Below are 23,705 nucleotides of genomic sequence, written 5' to 3' on the forward strand. Positions count from 1 at the left end.
ATTCAACAACATATCAAAAAAAATAATTCACCATGACCAAGTGAGATTTATACCAGGTATGCAGGGATGGTTCAACATTAGGAAAACAATCAGTGACTATACACGTGAACCTCACCAGATGGAATACAAGGGAATCAAATGGACTACATCTATGGAAAGAGACGATGGAAAAGCTCAATACCATCAGTTAGAACAAGGCCAGGGGCCGACTTGCAATTGCTAGTATGCAAGTTTAAGTTGAAGCTGAAGAAAATTAGAATCAGTCCATGAGAGCCAAAGTATGACCTTGAGTAACGATAAAGAATACAATGAATCTGTGAAACATCTCATAACGTGGATGATTCTGGAAGGCATTATGCTGAGTGAAATTAGTCAGCCTCAAAAGGACAAGTATTGTATAAGACAACTATTATAAGGACTCAAGAAAAGCTTTAAACATAGAAGAGATGGTTACCAGTGTGGGGAGGGTGGGAGAGGGGTATTCACTAACTAGTAATTAGACAAGAATTATCTTAGGTGAAGGGAAGGACAACTAATACAGGGGAAGTCAGCACAACTGGACTAAACCAAAAGCTAGGAAGTTTCCTGAATACAGTCAAACACTTCGAGGGACAGAATAGCAGGGGCCCATGGTTTGGTTTCACGGACCATGGTTTCAGGGGACATCTAGATCAATTGGCATAATGAAGTTTATTAAGAAAATGTTCTGCATCCCACTTTGGTGAGTGGCATCTGGGGTCTTAAAAGCTAGTGTGCAGCCATCTAAGATGCATCAATTGGTCCCAAACCATATGGAGCTAAGGAGAATGAAGAACACCAAAGATACAAGGAAAATATTAGCCCAAGAGACAGAAAGGGTCACATAAATGAGAGACTGCATCAGCCTGAGACCAGAAGAACTAGATGGTGCCTGGCTATCACCAATGACTGCCGTGACAGGGAGCAAAACAGACAGTCCCTGTTGTAGCAGGAGAAAAGTGGGGTGCGGAACTCAAATTCTAGTGAAAAGACCAGACTTAATGGTCTGACTGAAACTGAAGGGACCCTGGAATATATGAACCCCGCACTCTCTGTTAGCCCAAAACTAAAACCAGTCTCGAAGTCAACTCTTCAGACAAAGATTAGACTTGACTATAAGATATAAAATGATACTCATGAAGAGTGTGCTTCATAGCTTAGGTAGATACATGAGTCTAAATGGGCAGCTCCTGTCCGGAGGCGAGATGAGAAGCAGAAAGGGACAGGAACTGGTTGAATGGACACGGGAAATCCAGGGTGGAAAGGAGGCATGTGCTGTCACAGTATAAGGAGTGCAACTAGGGTCACATAGCAATGTATGTATAAAGTTTTGTATGAGAAACTAACTTGAACTGTAAACTTTCATTAAAAGCACAATTAAAAAAAAAAAAAAGAGACTGGGGGAAAAAAAGGAACATTTCCAGATCTGTCCTGAAGTACAACACTGTCATTGATAGGATAATATCCATATGCCTACAAGGAAGACCAGTTACAGACTATTCAAATTAGTCACCAACCACTAATGCTAAAGATGAGGAAATTAAAGATTTCTACCAACTTCTGCAGTCTGAAATTGATCAAACATGCAATCTAGATGCATTGATAATTACTGGTGATTGAAATACAGAAGTTGGAAACAAAGAACAGTAAGAAAATATGGCCTTGGTGATAGAAATGACGCCGGTGATCACATGATAGAATTTTGCAAGACCAGTGACGTTTTCATTGCAAATACCTTTTTTCACCAACATAAATGGTGACTATACACGTGAACCTCACCAGATGGAATACAAGGGAATCAAATAGACTACATCTATGGAAAGAGACGATGGAAAAGCTCATTACCATCAGTTAGAACAAGGCCAGGGGCCGACTTGCAATTGCTAGTATGCAAGTTTAAGTTGAAGTTGAAGAAAATTAGAATCAGTCCATGAGAGCCAAAGTATGACCTTGAGTATATTTCACCTGGGTTTAGAAACCATCTCAAGAGTAGATTTGACTCATTAAATACTAATGACCAAAGACCAGACTAGTTGTGGAATGACATCAAGGACATTATACATGAAGAAAGCAAGAGGTCATTTAAAAGACAGGAAAGAAAGAAAAGACCAAAACTGATGTCAGAAGAGACTCTGAAACTTGCTTTTGAACATCCAGTAGTTAAAGTGAAAGAAGAAATGATGAAGTAAAAGAACTGAAAAGAAGATTTCAAAGGGCGGCTCATGAAGACGAAGTATTATGATGAAATGTGCAAAGACCTGGAGTTAGGAAACCAAAAGGGAAGCACACAGTTGGCACTTCTGAAGCTGAAAGAACTGAAGAAAAAAAATCAAGCCTTGAGTTGCGATATTGAAAGTTTCTACAGAGAAAATATTAAATGACACAGGAAGCATCAAAAGAAGAATGAAGGAATACTCAGAATCACTTTACCAAAAGAATTGGTTGATGTCCAGCCATTTCAGGAGGTAGCATATGATCAAGATCCAATGGTACTGAAGGAAGAACTCCAAGCTGCGCAGCAGACGTTGGCAAAAAAGGCTCCAGGAATTGACAGAATACCAATTGAGATTTTTCAACAAATGGATGCAGCACTGGAAGCACTCCTCTATGCCAAGAAATTTGGAAGACAGCTACATGGCCAACCGACTGGAAGAGATAGATCCATATTTATGCTCATTCCAAAGAAAGGTGATCCAACAGAATGCGGAAATTATTGAACAATATTAATATGACACGCAAGTAAAATTTTGCTGAAGATTATTCAAAATCAATCACAGCAGCACATTGACTGGGAACTGCCAGAAATTCAAGCCAGATTCAGAAGAGGACGTGGAACAAGTGATATTGCTGATGTCAGATGGATCTTGGCTGAAAGTAGAGCATACTAGAAGATGTTTACCTGTGTTTTATTGACTATGCAAAGGCATTCGACTATGTGGATCATAACAAATTATGGATAACATTATGAAGAATGAGAATTCCAGAACACTTAATTGTGTTCATGAGGAACCTGTACATAGACCAAGAGGCAGTCATTCAAGCAGAATCAAGGGGATACGGAGTAGTTTAAAGTCAGGAAAGGTGTGCATCAGGGTTGTATTGTTTCACCATACTTATTCAGTCTGTATGCTGAGCAAATAATCTGAGAATCTGGACTATATGAAGAAGAATGAGGCATCAGGATTGGAGGAAGACTCATTAACAACCTGCGATATGTAGATGACACAACCTTGCTTGCTAAAAGTGAAGAGGACCTTGAAGCACTTACTGATGAAGATCAAAGACCACTTAATGGTATGTAATCAGTATGGATTACACCTTAACACAAAGAAAACAAAAATCCTCACAACTGGACCAATAAGCAACATCATTGTTGTCAAGGGGTTAATTTTACTTGGATCCACGATAACACCCACGGAAGCAGCAGTCAGGAAATCAAATGATGTGTTGCACTGGGCCAATCTGCTGCAAAAGAGCTCTTTAAAATGTTAAAAAAGCAAAGGTGTCACTTTAAGGACTAAGCTGTGCCTGACTCAAGGCATGGTGTTTTCAGTTGCCTCATATGCATGGGAAAGCTGGACATTGAATAAAGAAGACCAAAGAAGAATTAACACCTTTGAATTATGGTGTTGGCGAAGAATATTGAACATGCAATGGACTGCCAGAAGAACGAACAAATCTGTCATGGAAGAAATACACCCAGAATGCTCCTTAGAAGCAAGAATGGCAAGACTTTGTCTCAGATACTTTGGACATGTTTTCAGCAGGGACCAGTCCCTGGAGAAGGACATCATGCTTGGTAAACTAGAGGGTCAGTGAAAAAGAGGAAGACCCTCAACGAGATGGATTGACACCGTGGCTGCAACAATGAGCTCAAGGATAACAACAATTGTGAGGATGGTGCAGGACTGCACAGTGTTTCGTTCTGTTGTACATAGGGTCACTACGAGTCGGGACCAACTCAATGGCCCCTAACAACAAGAGCAACAATTTCTGTCTCTAGATGACAGTTTAAAATACTGGGGGGAATTTCAACTAGGATATTCCCTGAGAGATAGCCCTGTGCTCCTTTCTGAATAGGAGAAATAAAACCAAACTGAATACCTTGCAGAGATCTGTGTAGGTCACGTTTTTCTAACAGTCTGCCAAAGGGAGGAGGGAGAGAGCATGACATCGTGGTGTTATAAAGATCCCAAAGGTCTGCAGACTTACCTTAGCTTCCTCAGTTTGTACAACGTGGCACAACAGAGTGTCAAGAGGGTGAGGAAAAGGAAGAGGCTCATCAATGAAATGCCCAGCATTAATTTTAACTTTATATCCTCTAACTCTTCCATTGTTTCTTTGCTCCCAAGGTTCACATCAGAGCCTTAGAGAAAAGAAAGAAAATACATTGAAATGGAGTAATTGTGGTAGGCATGTTTTCCTATAGGTGGAAAGATCGCAAAGCAACTGCAGAGAAACCATCTAGTACCATTCTAAGTATCCCCTGCTCACCCCCACTCCATACAATACAGAGGAGAAAGCTATTCCTTCTGGCCAGTCGCTGTGGCCAAGCACTCAACCTGTCCCTTTTAATCTTCACCAATCCGGGAGGAGCTGCCCTTAGCTCCATTTTACAGGGTCACAGAAGTGTATGAAGTTTTCCATGGTACATAGCCAGTAAGTGGAAAAATCTTGTTTCAAACCCAGGTTACCAGATGTCAAATTATGTATGTAGCACATTGCCTGACTCTACTAAAAAACAGTTCAAGTCTCAATTAACTTTTATACACAAGGGACTAGCCCTTCAGGAGAGAAAGATTTGTGTATTTTAATGTTGGGACATGCACTGATTTTTCTTTTAAGCTAAAAGGATGGCGTACTGGATGCTTTTTCTATGAGGTTTGAAAGCGAGTTTACCGTTTTATTACAGAAAAGATCAAACCTAGTGTGCTTGATGTTAAAAGAAGAAATGGGAACTAAATTTATTTAACTTCGTAAGTTCTATAATAAACATCGTATATGATCCAGAGATGTCCAGAATCTTTTTACTAAATCTATTAATGAAAATATATCTGGGTCTACTGCCAGATTTTACGTTTTCTTGAATTTACGCCTGACTGGAGCCCTGGTGGTGCAGTGGTTAAAGCGCACGGTTACTAACCAAAACAAAAGGTCAGTGGTTCAAACCCACTGGCCACTTCACAGGATAAAGATGTGGCAGTCTGCTTCTGTAAAGATTACAGCCTTGACTTAAAAAAGATGTATTTAATGATGACTCTAGATGATCTTGTTGATATATACCCCCTCTCCCTCAAAAGTCCCTCTGATCAAAAATTCCAAGGATTTTCATTATTTTCTAGGTAATGACATTTAGGTAATAAGCAATGACAAACTCCCGTGTCTTAACCTCTGATTTTTTTTAAACTGTAGTAGTCAAATGTGCAATCTCAGACCAAACAGACTTTGAGATATGGGCAGTTGTCAATGACTGTTTTCTGGATTTGAGACAGATTTTGAAAATAATCAAACAAATTGCATTAAAATGGGCTGTGCTCCTGAATTTCTCTTTTACTTTCTAAAAGGGTTTTAAAAAATTATTGTGATAAATATAACAAAACATTTGCCATTTCTGCATTTTTTGTATGTACAGTATGTACAGTTCCATGACATAAATTGCTGTCTTCTCATGTTGAGCAACCATCACCACTATCTGTTTCCAAATTTTTCCATCAACATTATGATTCCCCTTCCCCCCTCCTTTTCGCCCACCCCTGGTAACCACTAATATACGTTGGTCTCTATACGTTTGTCTAATCTAGGTATTTCATTTAGGTGAGGTCATACAATATTTGTCCCTTCGTGAGATTGACTTCTTTCACTCAGCATGTGTTTCCAAGGTTCATCCATGTTGTGGCATGCATCAGGACTTCATTTCTCTTTATGGCGTACCACACTTTATTTATCCATTCATCTGTTGACGGACATTTAGGTTGTGGCTGTTTATACCTTTTGGCTGTTGTAAACAGTGCTGCAATGAAAATTGGTGTACAAGTATCTGTTTGTGTTCCTGCTTTCAACTCTTTTGGTGTGTACTTAGGAATGGAATTACTGGATCACATGGAAATTCAATTGTTTAATGGTTGTACTATTTTACAATCCCACCAGCAATGGATGAGTGTTCCAATTTCTCCACATCGTTGCCAACACCTGTTGTTTTTCTTTTTTGTTGTATCATAGCCATAGTGGTATCTCATTGTGGTTTTGATTTGCATTTCCCTGGTCCATTGGTTAAGAGCTCAGGTTGCTAACCAAAAGGTTGGCAGTTCGAATCCACTAGATGCTCCTTGGAAACCCTATGGGACAATTCTGCTCTGTCCTGTAGGGTCACTATGAGTCAGAATTGACTCGATGGCAAGAGGTTTGGGTTATTGTTTTTTTTTTAGTTTAATGACTAAAGATGTTTAGCATCTTTTCATGTACTTGTTGCCCATTTGTATTTCTTCTTTGGTAAAATGTCTGTTCAAGTCCTTTGTCCATTTTTTGATTGTGTTGTCTTTTTGTTGTTAAGTTGTAGGAGTTCTTTACATATTCTGGTTATTAAACACTTATCAGATACATGGTTCCCAAAATTTTCTCCCAATCTGTAGGCTGTCTCTTTACTTTGTTGATAAAGTCTTTAATGAATAAAACTTTTTAATTCTGATGAAGTCCAGTTTTTTTATTTTGTCTTTTGCTGCTGGTGATTTTAATGTCATATCAAATAATCTGTTATAAACTAAGTCCTGAAGCATTACTCATGTTTTCTTCTAAGAGGTTTATGGTTTTAGTTCTTATATTTAGGTTATTAATACATTTTGAGTTGATTTTAGTATATGGTGTGAGATATGGTTCCAGCTTCATTTTTTTTTTTTTTTTTGCATGTGAAAATCTGGTTGTTCCAGCACCATTTATTAAAGAGACTATTCTTTCCCGCATTGAATGGAGTTAGCACACTTGCCAAAAATCAATTGACTATAGATGTGCAGGTTTATTTCTGGACTCTCAATTCTATTTCATTGGTCAATATACCTATCATTATACTATTAAATGGTTTTGATTACTGTAAATTTTAGTATGTTTTGAGATCAGAAGTGTGAGTCTTCCTACTTTGCTCTTTTTCAAGATGGTTTGGCTATTTGGGGCCCTTGCAGTTCCATATAAATTTGAGGATTGGCTTTTCCATTTCTGCAAAGAAGGCTGTTCAAATTTTGATGGCAATTGCGTTGAATTTATAGATGGATTTCAGTAGCACTGACATCTAAACAATGTCAAATCTTCCAGTCCATGAACCCGGAATGATTTTTCATTCATTTAGGTGTTCTTTAACTTCTTTTCAGTAATGTTTTATAGTTTTCAGTGTACAAGTCTTTCATGTTCTTAGTTAAATTTATCCGTAGGTATTTTATTCTTTTAGATGCTATTGTAATTGTTTCCTTAATTTCTTTTTCAGAATACTCATTACTGATATATAGAAACTGGACTGATTTTTGTGGTTGATCTTTTATCGTGTCACTTTGCTGAATTCATTTATTAGCTCTAGTAGCTTTCTTGTGGATTCTTTGGGGTTTTCTCTGTATAGGATTACGTCTTAAGTGAAAGGGATCATTTACTTCTTCCTCCATAATTTTGATAATTTTTATTTCTTTTTTTTGCCTAATTTCTCTGGCTAAAACTTCCAGTACAAAATTGAATAGCAATGGTGAGAGTGGACATTCTTGTCTTGTTCCTGATGTTAAGGGGAAAACAGTTTTCCTCCATTGAGTATGAGTTAGCTGTGGGTTTTTCATAAATGTCCTTTATCACATTGAGGAATTTCTCTTCTATTCCTAGCTTATTGAGTGTTTTTATCAGGAAAAGGCATTGGATTTTATCAAATGCCTTCTCTGAGTCAGTTAAGATGATCATGTGGTTGTTTTCCTGTGTTCTATTAATGTAGTGTATTACATTGATTGATTTTTTTAAAACATTGAACCACCCTTGCGTTCCTGGGTTAAATCCTACTTGATCATAGAATATAATCCTGTTACTATGCTATTGGATTTGTATTGCTAGTGTTTTAGGAGATTGTTTGCATTATATTCATAAAGGATATTGGTCTGTTTGTGGTGTCTTTGTCTGTTTTTGTAGCAGGGTAATGCTAGACTCATATGATTAGTTAGGAAGTGTTCCTTCTTACAATTTTTAGAAAAGTTTAAGGATGGGATCATGTCTATAAATGTTTGGTAGAATTCCCTAATGAAGCCATCTTGTCTAGGACTTTTTTGGGGGGGGCGGGGAGCAGCTTTTGATTACTAATTCAATCTCTTGACTCGTTAATGGGTTTACTGAGATTTTTCTATTTTGTCTTGAGCCAGTGTAAGAGGTTTATGTGTTTCTAGGAATTTGTCCATCTCATCTAGGTTACCTAATTTGTTGGTGTACAATTGTTCACAGTATTGAATTAGGTCCTTTTTATTTCTATAGGGTTGATTGTAACATCCCCACTTTCATTTCTGATTTTAGATATTTTCATCTTCTCTTTTATCAGTCTATCTAAAAGTTTGTCTTTTATTGATCTTTAAAAAAAAACAAACTCTGATTTCATTCTCTCCATTGTTTTTCTATTCTCTATTTCATTTATCTCTGCTCTGATCTTTGTTATTTCCTTCCTCCTGGTAGATTTGGGCTTGGTTTGCTCTTCTTTTTTGTGTTCCTCAAGTTGTAGAGTTAGGTTGTTGAGATCTCGCTTTTTTTCATGTAGGTGTTTACCAGTATATATTTCCCTTCAAGCACTGCCTTTGATGCCTACCATAAATTTTGGTATGTTGTGCTTTCATTTTCACTCAACTCTCAGTCTTTTCTGATTTATTTCTTGATCCATTGGTTGTTTAATAGTTTGTTGTTTAATTTCCACATGTTTGTGTATTTTCCAGTTTTCCTTCTAGTACTAATTTCTAATTCACTCTGTTATGGTCAGAGAAGATACTTCGTATGATTCCAATCTTTTTATATTTATTGAGACTTACTTTGTGACCTATCATGTGTCTGTCCTGGAGAATAATCCCTGTGCACTGGAGAAGAATGTATATTGTGCTGTTGTTGGGTGGAGTGTTCTATGTATGTCTGTTAGGTCTAGTTGGTTTATAGTGTTATTCACATTCTCTATTTCCTTATTGATCTTCTTTTTAGATGTTCTGAGCATTATTGAAAGTGGTATATTAAAGACTGACAGTTATAGTAGAACTATCTATTTCTCCTTTTAATTCTGTCAGTGTTTGCTTTATATATTTTGGGGCTCTGATGTTTAATGTTAGGTGTATATATATTTAGGTCCCTAGATGGTTCTTATAGTTGTTATAGCTTCTTGATAAATTGGCCCCTGTATTGTTATATAATGTCCTTCTTTGTGTCTTTTAACAGACTTTGACTTGAAGTCTATTTTGTCTGATATTAAAGTCACCACCTTTTCTCTTTTGGTTATAATTTGCACAGGATATTTTTCCTATCCTTTCACATTCAGTCTGCTGTGTTCGTGGGCCTAAGATGTGTCTCTTCTAGACAGATACCATTGGATCACTTTTTTTTTATCCATTCTGCCACTCTCTGCCTTTTGATTGAAGCATTCAGTCAGTCCATATACATTTATGGTCATTACCCATAAGGAAGAACTTCTGCCATTTTGTTATTTGCTTTTTTGTGTGTCTTATACCTTCTTTAACCCTCGTTTCCTCCAACTTTTGTGTTTTGCTGATGTTGTAGTGAACCATTTTTATTCCCTTCTTTCCTTTTGTGTATATTTTTTAGATAGGTTCTTTGTATTTACCATGAGTATTACGTTTAACATCTTACAATTATAACAACTGGGTTTAAATTAATACCAACTTTAGAAATGTACAAAAACTCTATACCTATACCATTCCTCCTCCCCCCCCATTTATTTTGTTGTTATCACCTACTACTGTATTTTACACAAATAACTCACACCTTCTATGTTTGATTGCCAACCATGCCCTCCCCGTGAGGTATTTTTGTAAATCACCATATGCCTTTTTTTTTTACATATTGCTTTAAAATATTAGCAAAGTACACTTGTGAAAATACCTCACAGGGAGGAGGGCAGGTTTGGCAAACAAACTTAGAAAGCGTGCATTATTTGCATAAAAATATAGTACATCTTTATACATCATGAGCCCCGTAACATATACTTTTTTTAAATGCATTTGTCATTATAAAGCACGAAAGCCATAACAACTAGAATTACCTTAAAACTTGCCCTTATACTTGCCCATGTAATTACCTTTAATGAAGATCTTTCTATGTTCAGTTTCAAGTTACTGCCTTGTGTCCTTACTTTCTCATCAGAAGGACTGCCTTTAGTACTTCTTGTAAGGTAGGTCTAGTGCTTATAAACTCTCTCAGCTTTTGTTTATCTAGGAATGTCTTAATTTTGCCCTCATTCTTGACAGACAGTTTTGCTAGATATAATATTCTTGGTTGACAGTTCTTTTCTTTCAGCACTGTAAATATGCCATTCCATTGCCTCCTGGCCTCCAAGGTTTCTGAGGAGAAACTGGCACATAATCTTACCGGGATCCTTTGTATGTGACTCTTCTCTTCTCTCTTGCTGATTTCAGGTTTCTTTCTTTATAATTAGTTTTTGAAAGGTTGATTGTAATTTGTCTTGCTGTGGATCTCTTTGGATTCATCCCAAAGATGAGCTTCTTGAATATGTAGATTCATGTCCTTTGTCAGATTTGGAAAGTTTTCTGCCATTATTTTTTTCAAACGTTCTGTCCCTTTCTCTCATGTCCTTCTGGGATTCTTATGCTGTGTATATTAGTTCATTTATTGGTATCCCATATTTCCATTAGGCTATGCTCAACAGTCTTGAGCCTTCTCTGTTGTTTCTCCCCAGTCTTCCTAATTTCTGTTACTTTATCCTCTGGTTTGCTGATTCTTTTTCCAGCTCAAATATGTTGTTAAATTCTTTCAGTGAGTTTTTTTTTTTAATTTCAGTTATTGTGTCTTTCAGTCCCAATATTTCTGTTTGTTTTCTTTTCATAGTGTCCATAACTTTATTGATATTCTCATTTTGTTCATGTATCATTCTTCTAATTTTCTTTAATCCTTTGTTTTTCCTTCAATTCTTTGAGTTTGTTTAATATTGTTGTATTATATTCTTCCAATCTGTTCATTATTTGGGTTCCCATAAATATAATTTCTCTCCCCCCATCTTGTTCACTTCAATGGGCCATCATTTCTAGTTTCTTTGTGTGCCTTTTAATTTTTTTGTTGAAGCTGAGGCATTAAATGTTACCAGATGTTAGCTTTCTCAATGATTAGGAATTATAACTCTTCTAAAACAGTAACCCTGTTACATACATTCTTCTTTAATAGGGAAAATATTATCACCATGCAGACACCAAAATGTGTGTGAGTATTTATGTATCCATTAACTGAAGTATTGTGTTCTTACTTGGAATTGGGTTAAATAATTGGTCTTTTTCTTCACTGATCTCGTCCCCTGGTGGTGTTGCATTTAAAGCTGTTAAAACAATAAATTGGTGTTATGGTAAACAAAAGTCATTTAGTAAAATTATTATATGTATATGTATGTGTGCATGTATAATATGTATATATACATATGGGAGAGCCCTGGTGGTGCAGTGATTAAGAGCTAGGCTGCTAACCAAAAGGTCAGCAGTTCAAACCCATCAGCCTCTCCTTGGAAACCCTATGGGGCACTTCTACTCTGTCCTGTAGGGTCACTGTGAGTTGGAATTGGCTCGATAGCACCCAACAACAATATATAGGTATGATATATACATTACATTTATAATATACACATATATATGTGACAAATATATTTGTATATGTGTGCATCTATATCTCATATATACATTTATACATGCATGTATATCTATTTATGAAATTTCCATGACTTTTATATATGTATATTATGGTATGATATGTACATTACGTTTATAAATGTGTACCCATGTGCTTATGTGCATACTGCTTCAAATACAATGAGGGACTATATTGAGCAAGAGCTCTATTTAAAGTTTTTAATTATAAATAAATTTAATTGTAAATAAATTGAATGACTAAATTACAACAATTGTAAAAGAATAAAACTTTTTTGTAGGGAAAATCAGAAAATGTGTTGCACTTTATTAACTCTCTGGGTTTGTTTTGAATTTTTTATTGTATATGAAAATGGCTGCAAAGTGTTGACTTACTGATTTTAGCATTAGAAGTTAAATGATCTTGGCTTTCTTACATAAGATTTTGGAAAATCAAGACATTTCCCCAGCTGCCTAACTGTATCAGTTTACCTTTCGCTAACATTGTCCAAAATTCAGGCTCATTTTGACCCTTGGTTGGTTCTGTTTAAAACAAAATAGAACATGAAAACACAATAAGGTAATTGGCCTTTAGAAAATTTGTGATAGAACATTCATTCATTTCTTTGTTAATTTAGTTATTTAGTAGTCACACCATGAGCTCCTACCGTGTGCTTGACACTAATGTTATAGAAATGAACAAGGCACAGGCCTTATGTGCAAGGAACCCACCCTTAATTTTGGAGACAGACAATAATCGTTGTTTATGTTGCAGGATAATACTGGCTTTAATAGAAATGCACAGGTGGTATGCACAGAGGGGCGTAACTCAACTTGTGAAGGCCAGAAATCCTTCAAGAGAGAGATGAATGTTCACCATAGGCTTAAAGGTCTAGCATTTGTTAACCAGGCAAACAAGGCAAGGAAGAGGTCATTCCAGCTGTGAGCAAACTCAGAGTCATGAGCAGGCTCTGTAAGCTCTTGGAGCTCCAAGTAATCTGGAGTTAAGAATGTTGATAGGGAATGGGACCAGAGATGAGACTGGAAAGTTCTTCAACAGCCAGATCATTTTAAACTTGAGTGCCTGGTTAAGGAGCTTGAACATGCCCTAAATCCTAGTGGTAAGTTACTGAAGATATATAAGTAAGCGCATACCAGAATCAGGTTTCCATTTTTCAAAATATATCAAAAAAGTAGATAAGGTTTTATTTTATTTTATTTTTAGTATGATAAAGATGCAAACTTATTCATATTAATCATATTAGAAACATGCTTTGATTACAAGAATTGGAGAAAATAGGATTTTCTGTAATGCCCTGCCCTTAAGTATCCACTGTCTTTAAGTACACCACTCATTCAAGACCTTAGAGGAGAACTATCCTGGGTTGTTTTGGTTTCACAGATATTTCATAAGGAAAAGCGTTATTGACAGGAATGGTGATTGTGATTTTGCAATCTCCTGCCTTTCAGCCATTCTCCCAAATAATCTTAGGAAACGCTAATAATTGACTCTAAGTGGAGATAAGTTTATTCCTCAAGCAGGTCGAAAATTTTACATTATAATCAAAATAAATTATATATTTATAGCTAACATAAATATATATTTATATATAATTTATTGATATGTGTATATTTGTACAAATATATTTTATATATTTATAAATATATAAAATATAAATATAAATTTAATAAATTTTATTAAAATAAAATTATATTTTAAAAAACTCTCACTTCCTGTCTCTTGTCAGATAAATCTGAAAAGTGACTCAGACATTCACTATTTGAAAGATTTTAAAGTATCTTTAAATTGTAGTAATACAAACTTAAAGCATGCCATTACTTTATGAAATGCTCAGAGTAGCGAAACTTAAATTTTTAAGTTATGTAATGATATGCTCCAGGTATGAATACAGTGTAGTAGTAGTTTTAATACTTTGAAAATGATTGGTGTGGTCTTCAAAGGGTTCTTCAGTGGTGATTTCTTCAGTGCGTTTTTCAGTGAGTCTTTCAGTGAGTTTTGTAGTAGGTGTTTCGGTGCGGGTTTGAGCTAGGAAAGAGATAATAATGGGTTATCAGCATATAAAAAATATTGGCTAAACTTCTGTGACTAGGCATTCTTTTCAGCTAAAAATGGGACAAAGAAAAAGAAAGAGAAGAAATAAAAGGAAAGATTGAAATTTTCCTGAGACGACTTAAAGGAGGAAGAAGAGGAAGACATTTAAAAATAATGCTTTTGTGATAATGTCTTGCCTGAGGTGGGATTACTGTGCCTATAATTTTTGAAAAAAAGGAAAAGCAGGGAGCAGGATGCCACAAGCTTCCTTTAGAAGTTAGGAAGATCTATTGGATGAGATACGTTGTCTTTAGGTGGTTCCCTGCACAGTGATACTATCAGCCCAGGACAGCTTGATTGCTGGTCAGCATAATAATGTGAAAGAGAGAAACGGCATGAGTGTCTGTGTACATAGGAAACATAAGCATGGTAACCACTCAAAACAGAGTTTTATACATAAAGATTTTGGGCTACAAGTCAAGAATTTTCAGGCTTAATTTAGTATATATCTCAGTCTACAATGGGCCCGTCTAAGAGCATGACTGGGAACAGCTGTGACTGAAAACCCATTTTTTTTTTTTTTTTTCCCCATGTAGTTTGCCATTTCAATTAACTTTCCTTAATAGAGAAGTCAGTAAAGTTGCATATGGAGTACAGTCCACGCCACCATAGGAGGAGCTCTACAGAGAGGCAGAATGAATTCAGACTGAGCCTATAGCCAGCACCACTGCAGGTATCTTGTTGACAAGAAAGGATGGAAAAGGCCCTATGTTACTGGAGCTGACACTGATTCAGGCAGGACTCAGACAGTTGGTAGGGAATCCCTAAACTCTGCTATGCCGTCTTGTACTCAATTTTGGAGAAGAGTATATCTCCTCAGCTCACCCTTTGCCCTCAGAGTTTTAGGGACTATACTTACGCGATCGGTAGGCATCATTATTCTAGAGATCTCCATCTCCTCGAGTGACTTGCTCCTCTAGAATGTATCTCATCCCAATCCAACTATCTTTGACAATCCTCTGGGGGCCTGAACTGTGGGGCTAGAAGTCAGGGTTTTGTGGTTCTCAACAACCCATAGCCTAAGTGAACTCATATTACCTGGTCCACTTAAGAGCTGTTTTATCCCAAACAACTAAAGATGTTGATTGTTGTGTACAAGCAAGATTCCCATGGGTGATTAATTAATGTATGCCCTTGCAATATCCTCATTTAAATCCCAAGATTTGAAATTGCTCAAAATGCTGCATTGTTTGTCAAATAACTTTATGAATCATCAGGCATCACTAACTCTGGCTTTTTCCCAATACTGAAATTGCCATAGCCAGAAACATTCTCTCCTTCTTGTTTACTTACCCTCATTCTCTTTCTGTTCCTTGTCTTCTGTTTTATCTTTGGGTGTTTCATAGGTTATGAGTTGTTGCCACTACAAGGTGAAAGTTGTGTTCATGAACATGTACTCTGGGGAATTTTAATGGCCTCAAGAGTTGCATGCTGACAAAGCTTTATCTGTCAAATAGTTATGGTTGGGTAAAGGATGTGAAAAGGAAATCAGAACATTTGAAGCTGAAAGTAAAAAGCAGAAAGGAGTAAAGAAGTGGGTCTAGGAAAGATGAAAAATTATCTAGAGTCCTAAATTTAGTTACTAATTTTTCTTCCTGCACAAACCAAAACTATGAGGTTAGGAATGTAAGAACCTCCCTGCCAGTGCAATGGACGTGGAGACTGAAGAGTGTTGGTGTCAGAGGAAGGGTGCAAAAGGAAAAACCTAGGGGAAGACCAGAAGTTCAGTCAGATCCCAGAGTCATAGAATCTACCTCACAAGGGAAATTTTAGTCTCGTTTAGGAATGAAGATTCCCTGATTTTAGCTCCACTAAGACCACTTTCCTACCCAACACTCTCTAGTGCTATTTAGAAATCCTGCTTTAAGGCCTTTTCACACATGAAGCAGTACGTTTCAATACTTACAGTTTCTTAGAATGAAATTCACATCAGTTGTTGCTCTCAACGATATTTCAGGCCCAGTGCCGTTTGAACCTGGTGTCACGAATGTATCTATAAACATAAAATCAAAAGTCTTCAGCAGCTAGCTAAGTCACTTCTTGTTCATTTACATTTTTCTTTGTTGATTTTTTTTTTTCTTAAAACATATGCACTGGCTACTTCCAAGGAAAAAGAAAGTTATCTGAGGCATTCTTCACCTACAAAATATGAAGTCAACTCTAAAATTAACGAGGAGAAAAGCCAAACTACTATCCTTGTGCTAAATGACTCTGAGAAGGCAATTATTGAGGAGATTTGTGGAAAAACTTATATAAGTGCATAACAGGTGCCTACATAGATTTGTATATGTGAATTTATTACCATTTGTATTGACATTATCAAAAATCACATAAGAAGCATTCATTTCTCCTTAGATGTTTTGTTAGACTAAGGAAATTTTTCAGCTTCAAAAGCATACAATTCAATAAAAATCAAGGTCTTCCACATACACTCACATTTACATAAACAAATAAATAATTCTGCTCTTAAGAGGTGCCAGTGGGATTGGTTATAATTCAAAACTAATGGACTCATCCATCCTACCAAAGGGCCAGAGTTAATTGGAGGAAGATGCCAGACTGAACATACATGCATACATACATACATACATACACATACACACTTCCTTTATCTAAAATCTCATGAACTAACAATTTATATAAACAAGTATGAATGTATATATGTGTATAGTATGTACATATATACTAATTTCCCCAGCATACAAAAAGAAACAAAACAATGATATCAATGTATCATAATTTTTGAGAAATACCTAAAAACAAGTTAAAAAAAAATCATTGAGAAATAAAAGGAAATCACAATCCCAAGCCCATGCAGTAAGTTATGAAACTATAATATTAAAATACTGTGGTATTTTTACAGGAACAGACAAACTGCAGAAACAAAAAGTGTAGCAATTGACCCAATTATGTATGGGAATTTAGATTACAATAAAAGCTCATTTCACATCAGTAGGAAATTGATGTTAGACAGTTGGCTATCCTCCTCAAAAAGACAGTTTTATCCCTACTTTATGCCATATCTGTTACATCAATTCTGACTCATAAAAATAATTCCCAATTGGATTTAAGGGCTAAGAGTTAAAAACAAAATTAGGAAAATAATTTAATATCTTGGGTTGGATAAGTCCTGTTTAAGCGAGGCACAAAATGCAGAAATTATAAAGGAATTAATCAACAAAATTGATTTTATATAAAACTTAAAATTTTCTCTATGATTAAAGATACCTAAACAGGATAAAGATAAGCAAAAGCCTTGGAGATATACTACTTTTACCACAGATTAAAATACTGAATATAAGAAGAGCCCATACAAATAAATAAAAAAGACAACGCTAATTTAAAAAATAGATCAAGGATATGAATAGGAAAGTCACAGAAGTAGAAATGAAAATGGCCAATAAATACAGAGAAAGATACTCAACTTCACAAGTAAGTAGGGTGCAAATTAAAAGTCACTGAAAAATTAATTCTCACTTATCACACTGACAAAATATTATGATTACAATATTCATTGTGGGTAAGGTTATAGAGCATTCTTGGGGATGTAAATTGGTAGATACCTTTTTATAGGGTAATTTGCTCCTTTCTATCAATATTTTAAGAGATTTGCCCTTTATTCAGCAATTCCAATACTTGGCATCTATTCAAAGAGAGATATATTGGACTGTAGATAAGAAGAATCTACAAGAGAAAAACTGCACATAATCTAAATAGCCTTTGATAAGATAGTGGATAAATAAATTTTGAAGCATCGTTTTATGGAATGCTATGTATCCATCAACAATAATGAGGTAGACGTGAAAAGAGCTCCAGAGTTGTTAAATGGGAAAAGCAAGTCTCCACAATTATTTAGTATGATCCCATTGATGATACATACATATATATGTATACATATATACATATACATATGTATGTGTGTGTGTGTGTAATATAATTCATATATTAAAGACTAAAAGTATATTTCAAAATAATATTTGATAGTGATTATCACTGGGGAGGGAAAAAGGAACTGCGGGAAAGGTAAAGAAGGACTTTCACATTGTCCTATGTTTATGGTTTGCCTGAACCCTTTAACATGAGAATGCATCCATGCATTACTCATATATAAGACAAGAAAGCAAATGGACAGTATCACCAATATTGTTCTTCATAATATTAAATTTAATTAAACTTCTCAACCAGATGAGATTATTCTGCTGCAAGTAATGCTAGCACAGAAGAAAAAAAAACAATAAAGAGGAGGCTATGACAGCAAGCCGACAAGCTCAGGGAAGGACACATTTGTCTTGACTATAGCACGATGTCTAATTAAGATTTTCTTTGTAATCACAGTAATTAACAGGTTCTCTATTTATGCTCTGTTTAGTTCAAAATGGAGCTACATCCTGAAAAAGACATAATTTTTATTGTGCCATTTTTCACACGAGAGGCAGCCTGGAATGGATTGATTAGACACCACTCATGACTCTGCTTCTTGGTGTCTGAAATCTGGCAATTTACCTTTCTGACAAAAAGTTTTGTTTTTTTCATCTAAAAAAGAGGGATATTGATTCTAATTTCATAGGGTAGTTGAAAGAATCAAATAAAGATATATACACTCAAGTGGTTTGAAAACTATAATGCATAAATTATATTTCTATTTTTTCTTTAATTAATATTAAGAAGGGGGCAATGGTGGTTCAGTGGTAGAATCCTTGCCTTCCATGTGGGAGATTCAGGTTGGTTTCCCAGCCAGCGCACCTCATGTGAAGCCACCACCCATTCCTCAGTAGAGGTTTGTATGTTGCTATGATGCTGATCAGGTTTTAGCAGAGCCTCCAAGCTAAGGCAGACTAGGAAGAAAGGCCTGGCAGTCTACTTCTGAAATAATTCAGTACATGAAAACCCTGTGGGTCACAATGGTCTAATTCTGTTGTGCGTGGAGTTTCCATGAGTTGATGGCCAAATCCGTGGTAGCTAACAACAACAACAAGGTTAAGAAGATCCCAAGATAATTACATTTAGTCTTAATTTTTTTCCAATAAATTGTGTTATGAACTTTTCATTTCTTTTAAGAATTACGTACCTTATAGGAACACAGAAATGAAGCTCATATGAGAATGGTGAGTTATAAACTAAATTTTGATGGACACTCTATCTGGATGTCACATCTAAATAAATATTGATTAACTCACCAGAGAATTAGGTCAAATATTACTAGTGTGAATAGAATAACCAAAATGCATCTGATAAATTTTATTTTCATTACGATTACCAAGAGAACCTTGTGAGACTTCATGAAAAAAATAGTAGGAAATAAGGGTTTAATTTTATGCACCAAAAAGTCTATAAAATAGATTAGAATTTAAGAGGTAGGAAATAAAGTGATTACGCAAATTTAAAAAAGAAAAAATAAACTGGTACAATCAATTTTTGTATATGTATTGCTATTAACTTAAAGACTCACATTGTTTTACGTCTTTATAATGATTGCCACTTTTCTCATTAGAAGACATTTTATCCTTGTTTTTTTCTTGCTCTTGATTTTCTTGTTTAAATACAGGCATCGTATCAGGAAACTCTGAAAAAAAAATGACACACCGTGTTTCAGAAATGTAATGTTGATTTCTTTTAATTTCTTTTTCTACTCTGTATTTTTTTTCACAAAGATTTATGAAACAGATTTAAAATCTAAATTATTCCACAATCTCCAACAATAAAGCTCTAATCATCCTGTAGAAAATTGCCACATACCAATTTTTCATGATTATGAGTCTTCCTTCCTAGGTACTTACTCTTTCTGTGAAAGTTTTAAATGCTTACTCACCTTCAAAATTGGGCTTGATATCACTAACATCTGAGGAAAAAACCCCAGATAAAAAAATAAACAATATGAAATTCATTGGAAAAAGTTTGTGATTTATCCAGTCATCTACTGTGTCTGCTCCGTGTTTCCTTTCTGTTACCCAGCAGGGCCTATGACTGACTAGAACATTATGACATCATGGCCAAACGGAGGTCAGAATGCTAGGTAGGAATTCCCAAAGGCTTGTGGTAATTTGTAATGCAGCAAATAAATGAATAATACAATGCACTCAGAAGTGGGTGTAAATAAGTCCTAAAGTAGTGGTACTCAAAATAAAGGGTACATAGGAACCACTTTAGGGGTTTGATTAAGTGCAAGTGTGAAAATGGCATGGTGAGGCATCTGACCTCCTCTAACTTCACAAGGCGGAAGGAAAATCAAGATTAACAGCCCCAAACTGATTCTTATGAGGCAGAGATCAAACATACCTCCACCCTCCAACCTTTTTACCAGTTCTGACACCAGCTTCTGCTTCTCTGCTGGGTTCGATAATTTGTTGCAGTAGCAACACAGAACTCACAGACAATACTCATGATTATGGCATTTACTAGGGAAGTCACAGGTTACAATTCAGGATTAGGAATGACTCAGGATACAGTTCTTTGGTCAGGACAGCTTCTTAGCTGTGCCCACAGGCAGGCCTCTCCCTTGGCTTCTCGGCCCCTTGGCCTCTTGGGCTGGCCCAGCCTCTGCCCTGCTCAGGCAAGTGTTATAAAGCTCTTTAGCTCTGCCAGTAAGTGCCCAGAGGCACCCCACTCTGCCAGGAAGCCTCCTGCCCAAAGGCAGTCAGCTCTGTTGCTCTGTGGGTCGGCACACCCACCATAACCACCTTGCTCCATGGGCTGGGAAGTGCACTGTGCTGCCTTGCTGTGGTCTCCTGGTTCTGCTGCCACCACATTTCTGCTGCTGCTTTCTGCCATCTTGCACCATCTCTGGTGTTCACAGCTCTCTCTCTCTGTCTCCTGGGTCTAGGAGGTTATCAGTGCAGGGACCCTGTGTCCAAAGGATGCACTCTGCTCCTGTCTCTTTTCTTGGTGATAGTGAGGGCCCCCCTTTCTGTCTCTGGGATGGCTCATTTTAAGCCTAGCAGATGGCAAAACTGACCAATCCCCTCGTTAGGGTTTAATACACCTTATTTGCATGGTACCACCCCCCCCCACAAAGGTGGCATGCACCTTATTTGCATTATTAGCAAGCTGTCCAATCCCCTTGGTGGGCCACAAGCACCTTATTTGCATAGTCCCATCCAATCATTTGGTGGGAGTTATAAGACCATGGCAAGAAAGGCCATATAGAAGCTATCCTTCGTACTGCAGCAAGTTTCTAGCTCCCACTCTCAGAGATTCTGGTTTAGTCGTTCTGGGCTGAAGCCCAGGAACATGCCTCTATAACCAACACCTCTGGTGATTTTGAGACAGGTAGCCAACCCCTTGGCCTGGCCACATTTTGAGAGGAAAATAATATAATAATAATGATTAATAGTTGACATTTGACAGTTTATAAACAGATATCTCTAAAAGCCAAGAACCATTTTAGGGGGCCCTTCTATAAATGAAGGAGCCCTGGTGGTTCAATGGTTAAGTGTTTGGCTGCTAACCAAAAGGTCAGTGGTTTGAACCCACCAGCCCCTCTGTGGGAGAAAAATGTGTCAGTCTGCTTCTGTAAAAATTAAACCATTGTCATCGAGTTGATTCCTACTCATAGCGACCCTGTAGGACAGAATAGAACTGCCCCATAGGGTTCCCAAGGAGCTACTGGTGGATTCAAACTGTCGATCTTTTGGTTAGCAGCCAAGCTCTTAACCACTGCAACACCAGGGGTCCTCCGTAAAGGTTACAGCCTTGGAAATTCTGTGGGGCAGTTCTACTCTGTCCTACAGGGTTTCTGTGAGTCAGAATTGACTCAATGGCAGCAGGTTCTTTTTTCTTCCTATACATAAGGAAGGAGCCCTGGACAATTGACTGCTAATAGAAGGGTCGGTGGTTTGAAACCACCAGCAGCTCCATGAGAAAAAGATTCGGCAGTCTGCTTCCGTAGAGTTTTACAGCCTTGGAAACCCTAAGGAGTTGCTATGAATCAGAATCAACCTGATGGCAGTGGGTTTGGTTTTGGTTATACCTTAGGACCCCCTGGGTGGTGCAAACAGTTAACATGCTCTGCTGCTAACTGAAAAGTTGGAGATTTGAGTCCACCCAGAGACACCTTGGAAGAAAGACCTGGTGATCTACTTCTGAAAAATCAGCCATTGAAAACCCTATGGAGCACAGTTCTACTCTGACACAGATGGTGTCTCCATGAGTCGGAGTCGACTCAATAGCAACTGGTTTGGTGGTTCTATACATGAGGGTAATGTTCATAATTCATTATTTTACCAAGATCTCACCAACACTGGGTGCCCTAAGTATCTTCCACCAAACTCTAGTACTGTGAAATACTCTACAAAGACGCTTCCACGATCAACTGGGTTGGGAAACACTTCATGTTACCCTGCTGTTTTAGACAATCATGACGCATGTCAGCCTAAAGGCTGCACGAGTGCTATAGTAAGAAACCCTTTTTAAAAGTTTTTACCCAATATTTTCCAAACTTACTTGACTTTGGTAATTGTGAAATCGATATAATGATAGCATTTGTAGGTAGGTTACTGTGTTGACTAAGGACTGATTAAGAGTCTTCAGCCATAGTAGGGATGCAAATGTTTACTGAATCAGATTGAATTTCCCTGCATGTTTTCTAGTCTTGCATATTTCTGTTGCCAAATTTGAGGATAAAAGGTTTACTTCCTCTCCTTGGTACAGCTATGGCCTGGTCAGGAATGAGATTGTTTTGTGGAAGCAGTGGAATGGCTATGGACCCTCTGGTTGGAATCAGAGGGGTGAGCACACCACCGTACATCCTGCTCTGATCAAACTTGCAGAGGCTGAGCGTCCAGAGTCAGTCCTTCTTCCCTTTTCTTCTGCAGGCAGTGGCCCGGCGAGTGACTTCTGCGGCAGGGGTGATAAATCTGCGTGTTTCCTCCCCCTTGTCAGTTTGACAATCTTAACTTCTAGCGGCAATTTTCATCAGCCTCACCCTTCTGTATTGTATTTATTTCACCAGTGTAATCTCCTTATCATTGCTTCTCATGGTGAGAGAAGCTTTTTCACCAGCTTAGCAAGTCAACAGTCTGAAAGGAGAAATAATTTCTTAGTAAATAAGTAGGGGCAGGAAATATAGCATAGAGATTAAGAGCAAGAGCTCTGGAGACAGACTGCTTGGTTCAAATCTCAGCTCCACCACTAGCCAGGTGTGTGAATTTGAGTTACACCTAAACCTCAGTTTTCGCACCTGTAAAATGGGAATAATAATAGTACCTACGTCATAGGATGGTGGTGAGGATTCATTGGGTCAATCCAAGTGAAATGCTTCGCATGATGCCTGGCACTAGATGAGTACAGGGATTGTTCACCACTGCTTCCCTGCATGTATCCAGCTCTCAATCTCCACACCTGAAATAGATTACTGAATGTTCAAAGTCACGAATACTTCCTTCAATGGCCAGTTGTGAGGATGGGACAGGAGAATATATGCCAAGCACAGTGCTTGGCACAAGGTAGGCCCTTAGTAAAGGTAAATTCCTGGTCCTTCTTTCTCCTAAACTTCCTTCTTAATTCCCTAAAAGCATTCAGCACACCCACCTGCACTGATTCTAGTACTTTCTAGCACAGTAACTCAAGAATCTATGAGCAGCAGAGGATGTTCATTTTAAAAACCACCTCCTAAACACAATGTTCTACATTCTACCTCGGTGAGTAGTGTCTGGGGTCTTAAAAGCCTGTGAGCAGCCATCTAAGATACTCCACTGGTCTCATCCCTTCGGGAGCAAGGGAGAATGTAGAGA

The 23,705-nt window shown here is 37.2% G+C and overlaps 1 protein-coding gene across 1 annotated transcript in view; it reads right to left on the reverse strand.

The window, feature by feature from the left end:
* EQTN (equatorin) overlaps positions 1 to 23,705 on the reverse strand; it is a 42,108-nt gene that overhangs the window by 5,950 nt on the left and 12,453 nt on the right. Inside the window, exons 3-6 of the mRNA XM_023741855.1 lie at positions 15,271 to 15,340; positions 13,798 to 13,911; positions 11,495 to 11,563; positions 4,231 to 4,384 (exon numbers count right to left, since the gene is read on the reverse strand). Of these exons, the coding sequence (XP_023597623.1) occupies positions 4,231 to 4,384; positions 11,495 to 11,563; positions 13,798 to 13,911; positions 15,271 to 15,340 (407 nt within the window). The remainder of the gene's footprint in view (positions 1 to 4,230; positions 4,385 to 11,494; positions 11,564 to 13,797; positions 13,912 to 15,270; positions 15,341 to 23,705) is intronic.

This window comes from Trichechus manatus, unplaced genomic scaffold, assembly GCF_000243295.1.
Source record: "Trichechus manatus latirostris isolate Lorelei unplaced genomic scaffold, TriManLat1.0 scaffold00192, whole genome shotgun sequence".
Classification (NCBI taxonomy): Eukaryota; Metazoa; Chordata; class Mammalia; order Sirenia; family Trichechidae; genus Trichechus; species Trichechus manatus.